This window comes from Bombus impatiens, unplaced genomic scaffold (assembly GCF_000188095.3).
Source record: "Bombus impatiens unplaced genomic scaffold, BIMP_2.2 scf_0128, whole genome shotgun sequence".
Lineage (NCBI taxonomy): Eukaryota > Metazoa > Arthropoda > Insecta > Hymenoptera > Apidae > Bombus > Bombus impatiens.
In genome coordinates this window covers 1-15,425 of record NT_176547.1, presented here as the reverse complement: position 1 = coordinate 15,425, position 15,425 = coordinate 1, and the positions used below count along the sequence as shown (strand labels likewise).

Genomic DNA, 15,425 nt, shown 5'->3' with positions numbered 1-15,425 from the left:
TTAGACAATCACTTCCGGAGTGTCGACTACTTATTGAAAGAGGACATCCTGCATCATTTCTCGCTTATTCTGATTGGTTATTCAGAGCAATTATGGGGAAATGTTTGCCATATGTAGATTCCTATCTGCTGTTCTTGTTCCTAGATCGTACGATTAAAAGGGGTTTCTCGATTCGAATATTGACACGAAACACATGTGAAATTGGAAATAATTTAAAAGAAACAGATACTATGAGCCTCATATTAAAATATAACGAATCATTTTACGATATCTTACTTAAATATTTTACAACGTTAAGTGAAATTACAAACATTTTTAAATTTATTGCCACTACTGGATTTATCGTAGTTGTTTCTTTTATACTCAATTACATTCATGGTACATACATTTTGAAATTTCAAACTTTTGATAGCTGATAATTCCATGTAAATTAAAATCTTATTAATTCAGACCTTTTTATATATTATATTCAGCTCTGTATATAGATTATAGAAAAAAAGAATGTTTTTAATATCTTAAATTTTGCGTTTAAATTGCAGATTATCGTTCTAAAAGAATCACGAATGAGTCGAAATACGACTTATTAGAATTACAAAAGTTTAACACGTATAATCGAGTAATTGCCAGACATCAAAGTATTATCAGTCATAAAGAAATGTTAAATGCTTTGGAATATGCGACTGATGTAAATTGCTTACCTATTAAATATCGTTATATAATATGAATTATACTATAAAATATTAGATATAAAATTCTGTATTGAAAATATTTCTAAACATATTTATTCAGTTCTTATTATTAACTTTATTTTATGATTCGTCATATTTATAAAATATATAGAATTATATGTATTATTTCTTAGAAATGTTATGACAAATTTTATGCATTAAAATGCATTGATATAATAGTAAATTGTCCACAATTGGTAAATGTAAAATCTCTACCTTATGGTTTAACACCTTTCCACCGTGTCTGTTTCCAAGGTCATAAATGTTTAATTGCTTTTATGTTAGCAAAGGGTATGTATAAAATAGAATAATAATACAAAACAAAATTATAGTATACATAATATAATTAAATATTATAATACACGTAGGTCTCTTTCATCTCTAAATTTGCATATAGGTGCTGACCCTTCCCTTGTCACAACAATAGGAGAGAATGCTTTATGTATGGCTATTTATTATTTTCTTAATAATCCAGTGGACGATGACTTTTCTTGCCTTGAAATGATTGCAAAAACTGGTTAGTTATTACAAAAACTTAATTTATTTTACCAACATATTTGGTGTTTTAAACATAATATTTTCTACTTTCATAGGATGTGGATTTGGCTTTGAAGACAAATGGTACAATAGCTTATTAGAAATGGCATTTAATAATAATCACATAAAATTAGTACAATGGTTAATTTTACATCACAAACTCTCCTCGCACAAGTCCTTGCGCTGTTTTTCTACACCACCAATATGAAGGAATTATAAATTTAATTAAATATTATGTATATATATATTAATCATTAGTTTTATTCATTTTTGTATATGATATATAAAATGTAAGTTATGATATGATATGATATAAATTACAAATATAGGTTATGAATAAGAAATGCAATATTTTGATTAATATTTGTTAATGTTAATTAATTACTTAATGTTTTTTCACTAGAAATTCTTATTTCTTTCAAAAATTATAAATATGTACTATTGTTATTTGTAACAAACCCAATAATAAACTAAAAATTGAATAACAAAATTTTAAAAACTGATAATAACAGGTTTGAGCATTTGTAATTACGTCTATATACTAATACTTTATATACTATTACGTGTATATGCATGGCAACTATGTGAAGACAATATCCTAACACAGTTATATTCTTGATGATAAGAGAATTTTTTAATATGTTACAAGTAGTTAATATGCAAAAGTTTAATATAATAAAACACGCATGAGCATAGCACGACAATATACGTTACATTTCAAATAAGATATCATCAAAAGATAAGGTTAAAGTTTTAGAAATTGTGTTACATGATGGCAAATACCGGTTTATTAGTTTTAACAAATCCTACAAGAGTGATGAAATTATTACCGATGATAAAAAAACACGTATTAAAAACTTTATATATCCAATATTTTCCAGAAAAGAATATATTTCTCTCTGGTAATCAAATGATTACAAATCCTCAGTGGCGAATAAGTCGTTACGCTCAAATCGTTGCCGATATTTATATCAATACATCTAGTATATTTTCTCCACTTGATGTTCGAGTGTTACTTACAAGTATGAAAAATCCTAATATATCAGTAATAAATACCAAGAAACCTGTGGAAATAGTTATTTTTGATAAAGCTTGTAGTAAAAGAGAAGCTGACACATTCATTCAAGATTATTTAGCAAACACTTCCATGGGTTGTAGTTTTATTAATTTTACTGATGATCTAAAATCAGGAAACTTAGATAGTATAACATCTTGTGTTAATGAAGAAAAAACTTATAAGAATGTAGTACTTGGTGGTACATTTGATCGAATACATAATGGACATAAAATATTATTAAGTGAAGCTGCATTGCGTTGTACAGAGAAACTTACAGTTGGTGTAACTGATACAAATATGTTGTCTGGTAAGAGTATACAGATAAATATAAATTGTAAGAAATGTAATTCATATATTACTGATTAATAAATTATTACAGAATCTCATAAATGAAAAGTTTTTTTATAAATTAAATCTTGCATAATCCTTAATATTTTAACTAATCTACTGTATTAAATTTTCAGCAAAATTATTGTGGGAACTGATAGAACCTTGCTCTATAAGAATTTTAAATCTCAAAGACTTTCTAGAAGACATAGATCCAACTATAACATATGAAGTTATGGCTATAAATGATATGTACGGACCAACTAAATGTGATTCAACATTTGAGATGATAGTAGTTAGCGAAGAAACAAAACGTGGTGGAGATAAAGTGAATGAAATGCGTGAGAAAAATAATTTAAACAAATTAGACATTCATGTCGTGAAATTAATAAATGATGAGAATCATAAAAAACATGAAGAAAGTAAAGTCAGTTCTAGTAATCAAAGAATACGATTATTGGGAACAAAACTTAAAGCTCCTGTATGTATTATACTAAATTGTATTATACAAAGGTTTTAATCGTATTAACTTTTTAGCAAATAGGGAATAAACCTTTAAAACCTTATATCATTGGCTTGACTGGTGGTATAGCAAGTGGAAAATCATCTGTAGCTGAGAAACTACAAAAATTGGGTGCCGCACTTGTCAATTGTGATAAAATAGCACATAATTTATATTTACCTGGCAAAAAGTGTTTTGATACGATAGTTGAAAATTTTGGTCCCACTATTTTGAAACCTGACGGATCTATTGATAGAAGAGCACTCGGAAATATAGTATTTAATGATCAAGTAAGCTTTTATTTATTTCATATTATTACTAGCACCTAATATTGATATTTTTGGGCTTATATTTAAAAATATAAATCTATTTATAGATGCAATTAAGCAAGCTAAATAAGATTGTTTGGCCTATAATTTTAGAAGAAACAAAGAAACAAATATATGATTTCAACGCAAAAGGATTTGATGTAATTGTAATGGAAGCTGCTGTTTTGATTCAAGCTAACTGGCAACATGAATGTCATGAAATCTGGACATGCATTATTCCACAAGAAGAGGTAAACTTTTAATTTATAGATTAAATTTTAATAATATTAAATTTTATTAATACAGATTTTTATAATACAGATTAAATTTTATTAATATTTCATGTTAGAGTACTTTTTGTTAATAAAATTTAGAACTTCCTTGTTCTTCTATTCATAGGCTATACGACGAATAGTAGAAAGAAACGGATTAACCGAAGCTGATGCAAAAGTAAGAATTCAAGCTCAACCAAATAATGTAGAACAAATCAAAGAAGCAAATGTTGTGATATGTAGTTTATGGAGTTATAACATTACCGAAGAACAAGTGCAGAGGGCATGGAACGAATCAATGACATTTTTAACCAACCAAGCAAAAAGTTAACAGAAATTATGTTAATATAAGATCGCAAATATCTATTAAATTCCTTATTTATTGCTTGTATAAAATATAATTCTTAATAAGTTGTGCTAGTTCTAAATTACATTTGGGTAAATTTGAAACGTAATTTTTCGTAAACGTAAACGTAATTTAATTGAAATGATTAATATGTCTTTAATTATAAAAAATATTTGTATGAGAGAATAAGATTAGTTTTAAGAAATAAAAATTTGGGGAGAGGAAGTATATTTGATTATATTATTACAATGCGTACATATTGTGCAAACAAAATAATGTTATATAATAAATCTAAACTTTTATATATAATACATAATATTCACGTGTAAGTATGCTATAATTATAATGCACGGAATGTGAAAACACATAAATATTTTGTAAAAAGATAATAATTGATTTTCTTGCAATAAAATGTTCGCATCAAAAATAAATTTTTGAATATAATTCCTAAAAACAGATGATAAAAATTTATTATGCTATATAATATTGAACAATATTATTTCGTAAACAATATGTTTTCATTTAAAATATTTTTATCTTCTTGATTTATATAATGATGCATTTTATTAAGTATTGTACTTATGAATGATGCAAAATCTGCTTTTAGTTTACTTCCACCGCTTTCTATATTACATTTAACATGGGATACTTTCATAAATGTTGAAGCTGTTTATATAAAATAAAAAATTATAATAAAATAAAAATATATAATTTTTTGTGAATATTACGATTATTAATATTATAAGTCATAGATACTCACAAATAATTTTTGATATTTCTGGATTTCTTTTTTCTGGGTCATAACAGAAAATTGCACATCTATCTGGATCTAATTTTGTTTGATCAATAAAATAATCATATAATTGTTGAATTTCTTTCAAACATTCATTTGATTTTTCATTATATACAAGTATAACACCATGCACATCTTTTCTTATAGCTGGCCAACAACTTTCAAATCTGAAATATTTTTGCAGCACATTACACGTATTATATTATTTTTTAAATAAATAAAGTACTGTTTATATATACTTATGATCTCCACTACAGTCCCATAATTCAATATCTTTTGCGATATGCTTGTTATTCACATTTATGTTTTGTACTTCAAATTCTAATATTCGAACACCTTTAGTTGGATGATAATCATAGGGTATTTCCGTAGCATCGGCAAGAAAATTAGATATTGTTGTTTTACCACTCTAAAAAATATTTTTTAAATAATTGAAATTTTAGAATTAACTCAATTTGTATTTTTGTATACATTATAGATATACATATTGATTACAAGTTCTATTTAACATTACTTTTACATATAGTAGGTGAAACAAACAATGCAATAAATTCTTGTATAATAAAACAGTAATTACATAAAGATTATACAACTGAAATATTACCCTAATAGGTCCTGTAACAATTATCTTTAGTGGCTGCATATTATATGTGTACTTTAATTTAGTACAGACACTGTACTTGAACCTAAGTGTTTGGAAAATTGTCGCCATAACAACTACTTATATTTATGAATTTTATAGTTTAATCAGCTTTCTATTAACAAATCAAATATTTATATTTAAATATAAAAATTTATATTTCGTTGAAAATGGAAGAGAATTTGTATTTTAATGCGTAATAAATATTGACAAACATAAAATTTATTTATACATGTTAATTTATTATGATACATAAACATGTCATTTGAATACAATACAATACAATGAGAAACATTAGATACAAAATAAGGATATATTACATATTAACCGTTTTAGTGCCAGCGGTTTTTAATAATCTGTATCGGATTGTGCCATGCAGCGCGATAACGTTTCGAATTGACGATCGCGACCGAACATCGCGACACAGTTCACTACAGTACGCGAACAGCGCGATTGCGCTTTTATTATCAGTTATTGTTTACCTGGAATTGTTCCCAATTAATTGTACAACTTTTTCTGCTTTTATAAAGTACAGTATGTAATAAAATACACCAATTTAGTGGCGTTAAAACTAATTAAAAGATTACGCTATCAGTTATGACTAAATAAAATTATAATCGAACAATACCATATTGTAAAAGAATATTAAAATGTATTATGAATTTTTAACTTCGCGTTCAAGTCGTGTTATTTATCTTTAGTCATCTTTAATGTTTTTAATTTTATCTATATTTTCTTATGCTTTTAATATTTACTCATAATTTGATGTTTCGTATAAACAATATGTGAAATCATTAAATGAAATCATTATCGCTAAGTATAATTGACCATTTAAATAATTTTTAGACTTCTTTGTTTAAGTAACGAATATTAGTCCTCGATATTTGGAGAAGTGGGCGGCGGACAGCGTTTAGGTTGGCTTGTCCGAGCGAGGCTAAGTGTTAACAGTAGGATAAGGCTGAGGAATTGGAGAAAAATTGTTCCTGAATGATTATATGTAAAGAATAAGTTTATTAGATAATTTAATAAAGAGTGCAATATTATATGGAGCAAAAATTTGAGGATAGAAGGAATGAATTAAGAAGAATACAGTTAATACCTAAAGTGAACTTTGGGATTAAACGGGCAGATTACATAACATTAGAAGAGATCAAAAATTAAAAGATGAAAGTATGTTTGGGCTTTAAAACAATCAAATATGAAATAAAGGCAGAAGAGGTAACAAGAAGAACCTTAGCCAAGGAAGAAAAAGAAGGAAACAAAAACTTCCAAATGTCAAAATAAGTAAAGAAAGATACCTAAGAAGATTTAAATATAGTCAGGAAAGATTGGAGTATTTAAGTACAAACGAGAAAAAATGCATTCTTAGAAAATATATGAGAATGTATAACTTCAAGAAGAATTGTTCTTAAATTTAGTAGGATAATAAATTCTAAGTTTGACTGTAGATATAAAGATTTGAAAACAGACAAGATACCGAAGCACTTAGTTAATAAAGGGATTAAAGGAAGCCAATAAGATTGATACTTAGGATGAGATGCAGAAATTTGGAAGAATAGAATACGTAGGTTTTGATATGTTGAGAAACATAGAATATATATGTGCGGTGGAGGAGGGTGGGGGATTGAAAAAAGGGAAGATTTGTGATCTTAACCCAATAAAAGTTCAAAAGAAGGAACATGATATTGCATAGAGAAAGGAAGAAAAGAATAGAGATATATGAATCAGTTGCGGGTGGTAGTTACTGTTATTGAGATTAGGAAGCGAAAGAAGACATGTAAGAATAAGAAAGTGCAATGAAGCAAGATAATAGAAAATAGTTTTAGACTTAGTTCAACTTTTGTTTAGATGAATTTTAGTTCTGTAAGTCAAACTGGCTGTTTTCAAGGCCATTGGACCGAAAGATAAGATATACTAAAAATAATATATAAATGAATTCTACATGTTTATATATTTAAATCTTTTTCCTCGTTGCAATTCTCAATGTCTTTTGTAATATGCTACATATTCACGCAATATATGAATTAAAGCAGTCAAAGCAAAATGAGTAATAGTATGAGTAATACTATAATATAATAGTATTATTTTATAATATATTACAAAAATTATTGATGTTTGCAATATTGATGTTTTAAGCTATTGATTGGTCCATTACTGATGAAGCTTCATCTGGATAATTTAAACCATACAAAGCAAAGAGTGCAGATTTTGCTGCTATTTTCTTGGCATCCTTTTTGTTCTTTGCTGTAACATACATTTATTTTTAATCCAACATAAAAGAAACATATAAAATAAAATCATTAGTTTACAATTTGCTATAATATATAACACATTTTTTATATTGATGTATAAAATAAAGATATAAATGCTTAAACTAAAACAGAAATCATATTACCTGTTCCTGAATATTCAATACCATCAATATCAACGGCAAGAGTAAACATTGTATTTGGTGGATTACCAACTCGATTAAGTTCTACATATGTTAAACCTGGTCTCATTTGATTTAATAACATTACAGGGTGTATGTTTGTTGCATTAGGTGGAAGTTCTTTCTGAACTGGAGTTTTTTGAACATGAGAAATCTCTCTTTTAATTCCTTTAACAGGTGATGGTAATCCTGGTCTTGGAACTGGAACTGATGTTCCTTGATTATGCCATTCAAGGAAAAGCTTATACAATGCAAAACTAGCCAAAGAGCTCCATGGAATTTCATCACTTTCATCAACAGTAGTATCCATTGGTGTTACACCTTCTTCGTTATTTTCCTCTTTTGATATAGTAGATGAATCCATAGACTGAACTGATTGTCCATCTGACTCAGCATCAATACGTGCTTTCATAGATGCTGCCGTCATTTTTTCAAGTAATAATGCTTTCAATGCATTTTCAGCAGCATTTTGACGAGCAAGTGGTTTAGATAATCCTTGTCCAACATAAGTTTTACCATCAAGCTATTTTTAATAAAAAAAATCATTTTAGGATTTTAGTATTTATAATGTATAAACACACATAAGTATGTGTGTGTGTGTGTGTGTGTGTGTGTACACTAAATTATTCTAAATACCTCTGCATGAACGAGATATAGGGAGTTTGGCATAGGTCCTTGAGTTTCAGGAAATGTGAACTGGACTCCAGGTTTCATTTCATTTAGTACCATAATTGCATTCTTGGGTTGCAATGTCTTTCGTAGACGTTGATTCAAATGTATAAACACACATAAGTATGCATAAGTATGTGTGTGTGTGTGTGTGTGTGTGTACACTAAATTATTCTAAATACCTCTGCATGAACGAGATACAGGGAGTTTGGCATAGGTCCTTGAGTTTCAGGAAATGTGAACTGGACTCCAGGTTTCATTTCATTTAGTACCATAATTGCATTCTTGGGTTGCAATGTCTTTCGTAGACGTTGATTCAAACGAAGTCGTTTCAGTCTTTTATTTACTCTAACTGAAGGTATAAACTTTATGTAATTTATTAAACAAGAGTATATTTTATTAATTTTTTCCATATATATATATCAGTATATCAATATTCACAATGATTATAAATATGCAATAGCTCAATAGTAATCTATCAGAGCACATAGCAATAGTTTCAATCTTCAAATTTGCGCAGTGGATTATCATCATTATGTATATAATGTTTCTATATTTAGATAATTTATGCAATATAAATTTCAAAACTATTTCAAATGTAGTTAAAAAATACGTTTTAAATAAACTTAGAAAAAAACAGAAATAAAAATTGCTTATTGATTACACAAATACGTTTTAAATAAACTTAGAAAAAAACAGAAATAAAAATTGCTTCTTAATGATTATTTTAAATACTTACATCCGGGTGCTTTACGCCTCCATCTTGGAAGTTGTTCTTCTATTTTAGTATCTGTATCTTCACTCATTTGATTTTCATTCTTTACTTCAGATGTGCTATTGTTGTTAGGAGGTGTAGGATTAGAGTTAGTTGTTAAGGGAGATGTTGGAGTAGAAACTAATGTTTGAGAAGATGAAACAGGATTATTTTGCATAGCAATTGCACTTTGTTGCTGATTATGAAGAGGTAGTTTTAAAATTGGTTTCAACCGTTGTATTTGAGGTTGAAATTGTGATTGTGATTGTGTTTGAGGCTGTGGTTGAGATTGTTGTTGGGACTGTGATTGAGGCTGTGGTTGAACTTGGCTTTGAGAAGAATTGGCAATGGATTGTTGTGGTTGTTTAATTTGCTGTGGCAATTGTTGTTGCTGTTGTGGTTTCCCTTGCTGTAAATTCTTTGCTGCTACTTGTTGCATTTGTGGTTGCTGAGATTTGCTATGTTGCAAATTCCTTGCTGCTACTTGTTGCATTTGTGGTTGTTGTTGCTGCTGCTGTGGTTTAAATGGTTGTGCATTTTGTGAACTTCCTTGTTTGTAATTACTTTGTTGATTTGGAGGAGGTTGTGTTGCTTGAAAACTGGCTTGCTGATTGTACTGCAAAACATAGGGTGGGTCGCCGCTACACAAGGAACCTGTACGGTTGTGCTATCCCACCAAGGTCTAGCATCGCATATGCACTTGAAAGCAGTCTAATGCTACTCCCATAACTCATACCAGCCAAATTATTTCTGTGGCCTATATTTCCTTATGTATAACTGAACTGAGTTTACATAAAATAGAAAATAGAAAAAAGGAGAGTAAGAAGAAGAATAAAGATTTTCAAGCCTAAGTAAAAGTTTCATTACTATATGCTTTCTATCAATAATAAATATAATTTTGTAACATGTTGTGTATAAAATTTGCTCATGTTTATGAAAACAAACACTTAAGCTAATAGTGAAATAAAATTTAATAAATAATGAAGATTTAAACAAACAGAAAACTTACATGCGCCATTTTTATATTTTGTAACTATTAAATCATAATATTTCAGAGAAACCTACATATGTAGTACCAAGACAAGTTTATTTTTAGTTTGTACCTAAAGCGTAATTACTAATAGTGACAAACAGTTTAGCCTAAAATGTTATGTAAACATCAGTTCAGTATGTTATTAAAAATATGGCCTATGGCAAGCTACGCTATGGGGGTAACTGACGAACTAGCCCCTGGCTGAATAGACCTCCTCGGTATTGTTGTATAGCTACTAGTTCCTGCATTGCAGGGGAGGGGAAAGTAGGGACCACTAATTAGTACATGCAAATGGATGAAATATTGAAAACAACAAATGGAAATATTGAAAACAATAATCACACATTCTAATTATGATGAATTCAAAATATTTCACACACACACACACGCGCGCGCGCGCGCACACACACATACACACAAAATTTCTTTCCTCTTATATTAATATGACATAAAATAAGAAAATAATATGCTGTATAAATGTTGTTATTTGTTATGAAAGATAATGATCTTAATAATATTTGTAAAAAAGTAGATTAGAAAAAGAGTAATTTAAAAATATTCAATTTAAAAAAGAATTTAAATTTTACATGTTAATATATATTATTTTGGACAAAAACAGGATGATTCATTTGAATTAACCAATTTCGCTTTTATTTTTATTTTATTGTTACTTGTATTATTATTTAGATTTCATAACTCTATTCATAGTATGATCGAACAAAATTATCAGATACTGAGTATATTAAAAAGTACTAAATGTATTTATTTTAAGTATCAAAAGAATGATCAATAACGTTATACAGATATTTATTCTTGTATTTATGAATCATTTTGTCGTAAATTTCTAGTATATGTACATCAAATGATATTAGTGAATATCATTGTATTATATATGTAATGTATTTATATACATCATAAAAATCTAATGTAGTTTAGTATTTGTACTAGATTAATATAAAAAATACTTCCATATTATTTTTATACTGGAAATATTTTTTGTGTACATACATATGTATAAGTTTAAGAAATGCAAATGTGTATTTTATATTTTGTAAAAACAAAAAATGCATTTCTAAATAATACTAATTTAAATTACTTAAGATATTAGATTACTTTACATCACATTTTTTCACTGTATTATGTATAAAATTAAATATATCATATTTTTAACATCTTTAGTATATTTAAATAATTTATATTAATAAACAAATTAAATATAATTATAGAAAAATAAAAGAATTTTAAGTTCTGGAATACTTAGATAACAAATATTGAGTGTATGTGTGTTTTGCATCTTTTGATGTATAAATTTCTAAATTACTTAAACAGATTTTATCAATTGATATAATGAAAATGTGTTATTCATTTATTTACATACTACATACTACGTATGTTTCTATACTATATGTAATTATATGAATCATTTACTTGAAAAATTATTGTTTTCAAAATATATATATATACATATGCTTCTCTTATACTTTTTAAGTTATTGTTATGCAGTAAAATTATTCTTAAAATAGCAAACTTACAGTGCTTTGACCTTGATATGGTACATTTGGATTACTTTGGTTTCTCACTGGAAACATAATTAATGAAATTATTGGTATCTTTTGTTGAAATCAATGATAATAAAATCAAGAAAAACACATTCGTGGCTTTATAATAAATACAGTGAGTCTCAAAGTTATTCACACATACAGGAGATTATAGAAATATGAAAAATGAAACAATAATAAAGGTAAATGTTACCTAAACCAGGCAAAGAACCACACCAAACAACATCTTATAGACCAATATCACTACTTCCCGTGTTTTCCAAAATACTAGAAAAAATAATTTACGCCCGCTTAAAACCAATAATCGAGAAGGAAAAATTACCATACCAGATCACCAATTAGGATTCAGAAACAAACATTCCACGATAGAGCAAATGCACAGACTTACAAATGAAATAATTCTAGCATTAGAAAACAAACAATACTGTACAGCCCTCTTTATGGACATCGAGAAAGCATTTGACAATATAAACCACGAAAGTCTACTTCAATCAATCAGAAAACAATTCCCGGAGCAGATATACCATTTAATTAAATCTTACTTAAGCAGCAGAACCTTCGTAGTAAAAATTAAAGACACATACTCTGAAATTAAAGACATCAAGGCAGGGGTTCCGCAAGGAAGCATCTTAGGACCAATTCTATACACACTATACACGGCCAACATACCAACAACTACTAATAGCAAGATACTGATATTCGCGGACGACACAGCGGTACTAGTCAGGCACACTGACCCTGCAACAGCAGTCACATCACTACAAGAACATATCACAAAAATAGAAAAGTGGCTTCAAGTTAAACAGATACCTCCAAACATTATACTGAATGGCATGCACATAATACAAACAAGGCAAGTCAAATACCTAGGACTTCACTTAGATACACGATTCACATGGATACAGCATATTAAATCTATAATAGACAAAATACAATTAGCAAGGAGACAAATGTATTGGTTAACAAGTCGAAAATCCAAACTAAGCATAAAAACAAACTAAAGATATACAAAATGATCATAAAACCAATTTGGACATACGGAATACCACTTTGGGGAACAACAGCAATGAGCCATATAAGCAAAATAGAGACAATCCAAGCTAAAATTCTTAGATCAATTGTAAACGCCCCATGGTACGTTAGAAACGAGGATATACGGAAAGACCTTGGAATACCAACGGTCAAGGAAGAGATTAGCAGATTCGCAAGAAGGTATAGAGAAAGAATAGCAACATGCCCAAACCGACTGGCAGCGGAAACGTTCAACACAACCATAGAAAGAAGACTAAAAAGGAAACACCCAGCAGATCTCACAAAGGATATATCTTAACAAACACGAAGATGGAATCCCATTGGGGGTAGCCACGAACATGATAATCAAACAGATAGAAAATTCTACCAAATGTCCAAATTGGACAAATTGTGAATGTGAAATTTTAAATAAAAAAAATAATAATAATAATAAAAGTACATTCAGCACTCTTTATTTAAAAAATGTGATATTTAGTCTTTGAATTATGAATATTATATAAAGAGCAATGAAATTATTAGTATAGTTTTTGACAAGACAAAATGTAACAATTCCTTGCACTTATTCAGGTTATAAAATTAATGACACACATGTAACATTCTATGAAAAACAATTCAAGTACCCAAATACTGCCTTATAAATTCAGTATAAAACATTATAACAGTCAATTAATATCCACCTTGGGAAGGTGATAAAACAAAAAGGATATCTCGCCAAATAAAAATTCTAATTATTGTTATACAAAATTATTAAGTTTAAGAACATGTGTTGCTAATTTTGTGATCCTAATTAATTCTTGGAATTGTTTCGCATTATTTTTTCATAACCACAAATGATAATTTTATTGCTTCTTTCCATAGATTTCTTAGTTAAAGGACTAGAAAACTATATTTTTTAAATAAAAAGTGCTGAGAATACTTTTATCATCTTTTTATTTTTCGTATTCCTGATAAACCACGAAAGTCTACTTCAATCAATCAGAAAACAATTCCCGGAGCAGATATACCATTTAATTAAATCTTACTTAAGCAGCAGAACCTTCGTAGTAAAAATTAAAGACACATACTCTGAAATTAAAGACATCAAGGCAGGGGTTCCGCAAGGAAGCATCTTAGGACCAATTCTATACACACTATACACGGCCAACATACCAACAACTACTAATAGCAAGATACTGACATTCGCGGACGACACAGCGGTACTAGTCAGGCACACTGACCCTGCAACAGCAGTCACATCACTACAAGAACATATCACAAAAATAGAAAAGTGGCTTCAAGTTAAACAGATACCTCCAAACATTATACTGAATGGCATGCACATAATACAAACAAGGCAAGTCAAATACCTAGGACTTCACTTAGATACACGATTCACATGGATACAGCATATTAAATCTATAATAGACAAAATACAATTAGCAAGGAGACAAATGTATTGGTTAACAAGTCGAAAATCCAAACTAAGCATAAAAACAAACTAAAGATATACAAAATGATCATAAAACCAATTTGGACATACGGAATACCACTTTGGGGAACAACAGCAATGAGCCATATAAGCAAAATAGAGACAATCCAAGCTAAAATTCTTAGATCAATTGTAAACGCCCCATGGTACGTTAGAAACGAGGATATACGGAAAGACCTTGGAATACCAACGGTCAAGGAAGAGATTAGCAGATTCGCAAGAAGGTATAGAGAAAGAATAGCAACATGCCCAAACCGACTGGCAGCGGAAACGTTCAACACAACCATAGAAAGAAGACTAAAAAGGAAACACCCAGCAGATCTCACAAAGGATATATCTTAACAAACACGAAGATGGAATCCCATTGGGGGTAGCCACGAACATGATAATCAAACAGATAGAAAATTCTACCAAATGTCCAAATTGGACAAATTGTGAATGTGAAATTTTAAATAAAAAAAATAATAATAATAATAAAAGTACATTCAGCACTCTTTATTTAAAAAATGTGATATTTAGTCTTTGAATTATGAATATTATATAAAGAGCAATGAAATTATTAGTATAGTTTTTGACAAGACAAAATGTAACAATTCCTTGCACTTATTCAGGTTATAAAATTAATGACACACATGTAACATTCTATGAAAAACAATTCAAGTACCCAAATACTGCCTTATAAATTCAGTATAAAACATTATAACAGTCAATTAATATCCACCTTGGGAAGGTGATAAAACAAAAAGGATATCTCGCCAAATAAAAATTCTAATTATTGTTATACAAAATTATTAAGTTTAAGAACATGTGTTGCTAATTTTGTGATCCTAATTAATTCTTGGAATTGTTTCGCATTATTTTTTCATAACCACAAATGATAATTTTATTGCTTCTTTCCATAGATTTCTTAGTTAAAGGACTAGAAAACTATATTTTTTAAATAAAAAGTGCTGAGAATACTTTTATCAT

The 15,425-nt window shown here is 28.5% G+C and overlaps 4 protein-coding genes across 7 annotated transcripts; 2 read left to right on the top strand and 2 right to left on the bottom strand.

Annotated features, from left to right (window-relative positions):
• The first annotated feature begins 44 nt into the window (after nt 1–44).
• Nucleotides 45–1,587, top strand: LOC100740610. The gene is made up of 5 exons (XM_012381108.3): nt 45–378; nt 540–685; nt 863–1,019; nt 1,126–1,245; nt 1,322–1,587. The coding sequence occupies exons 1-5, from the start codon at nt 93–95 to the stop codon at nt 1,471–1,473; spliced, it is 861 nt and encodes a 286-aa protein (XP_012236531.2). The 5' UTR covers nt 45–92; the 3' UTR covers nt 1,474–1,587.
• Nucleotides 1,588–1,774: 187 nt separating this feature from the next.
• Nucleotides 1,775–4,159, top strand: LOC100748083 (bifunctional coenzyme A synthase). The gene is made up of 5 exons (XM_003486581.4): nt 1,775–2,629; nt 2,787–3,130; nt 3,187–3,441; nt 3,528–3,710; nt 3,859–4,159. Exons 1-5 carry the CDS (start codon nt 2,035–2,037, stop codon nt 4,060–4,062), a joined length of 1,581 nt encoding a protein of 526 aa, XP_003486629.1. The 5' UTR covers nt 1,775–2,034; the 3' UTR covers nt 4,063–4,159.
• A 123-nt stretch (nt 4,160–4,282) lies between these two features.
• On the bottom strand, nt 4,283–5,686 carry LOC100740490 (intraflagellar transport protein 22 homolog). Of its 2 annotated transcripts, none has more exons than XM_024365044.2 (4): nt 5,475–5,686; nt 5,110–5,279; nt 4,838–5,028; nt 4,283–4,743 (listed from the first exon to the last, which is right to left on the bottom strand). In XM_024365044.2, the coding sequence occupies exons 1-4, from the start codon at nt 5,580–5,582 to the stop codon at nt 4,574–4,576; spliced, it is 639 nt and encodes a 212-aa protein (XP_024220812.1). In that variant the 5' UTR covers nt 5,583–5,686; the 3' UTR covers nt 4,283–4,573. The 2 variants fall into 2 exon arrangements, with proteins under 2 accessions (XP_024220812.1, XP_024220811.1); XM_024365043.2 differs by having other exon boundaries at nt 4,838–5,037; nt 5,475–5,683.
• A 283-nt stretch (nt 5,687–5,969) lies between these two features.
• LOC100740372 (double-stranded RNA-specific editase 1-like) lies at nt 5,970–12,049 on the bottom strand. 3 transcript variants are annotated; one of them, XM_012381144.3, is made up of 6 exons: nt 11,930–12,049; nt 9,350–10,639; nt 8,883–8,962; nt 8,578–8,667; nt 7,906–8,464; nt 5,970–7,754 (listed from the first exon to the last, which is right to left on the bottom strand). In XM_012381144.3, the coding sequence occupies exons 2-6, from the start codon at nt 9,855–9,857 to the stop codon at nt 7,642–7,644; spliced, it is 1,350 nt and encodes a 449-aa protein (XP_012236567.1). In that variant the 5' UTR covers nt 9,858–10,639; nt 11,930–12,049; the 3' UTR covers nt 5,970–7,641. The 3 variants fall into 3 exon arrangements, with proteins under 3 accessions (XP_012236567.1, XP_012236564.1, XP_012236565.1); XM_012381141.3 differs by having other exon boundaries at nt 9,350–9,980; nt 11,930–12,034; XM_012381142.3 differs by lacking the exon at nt 8,578–8,667 and having other exon boundaries at nt 8,793–8,962; nt 9,350–9,980; nt 11,930–12,034.
• Between the last annotated feature and the right edge of the window lie 3,376 nt (nt 12,050–15,425).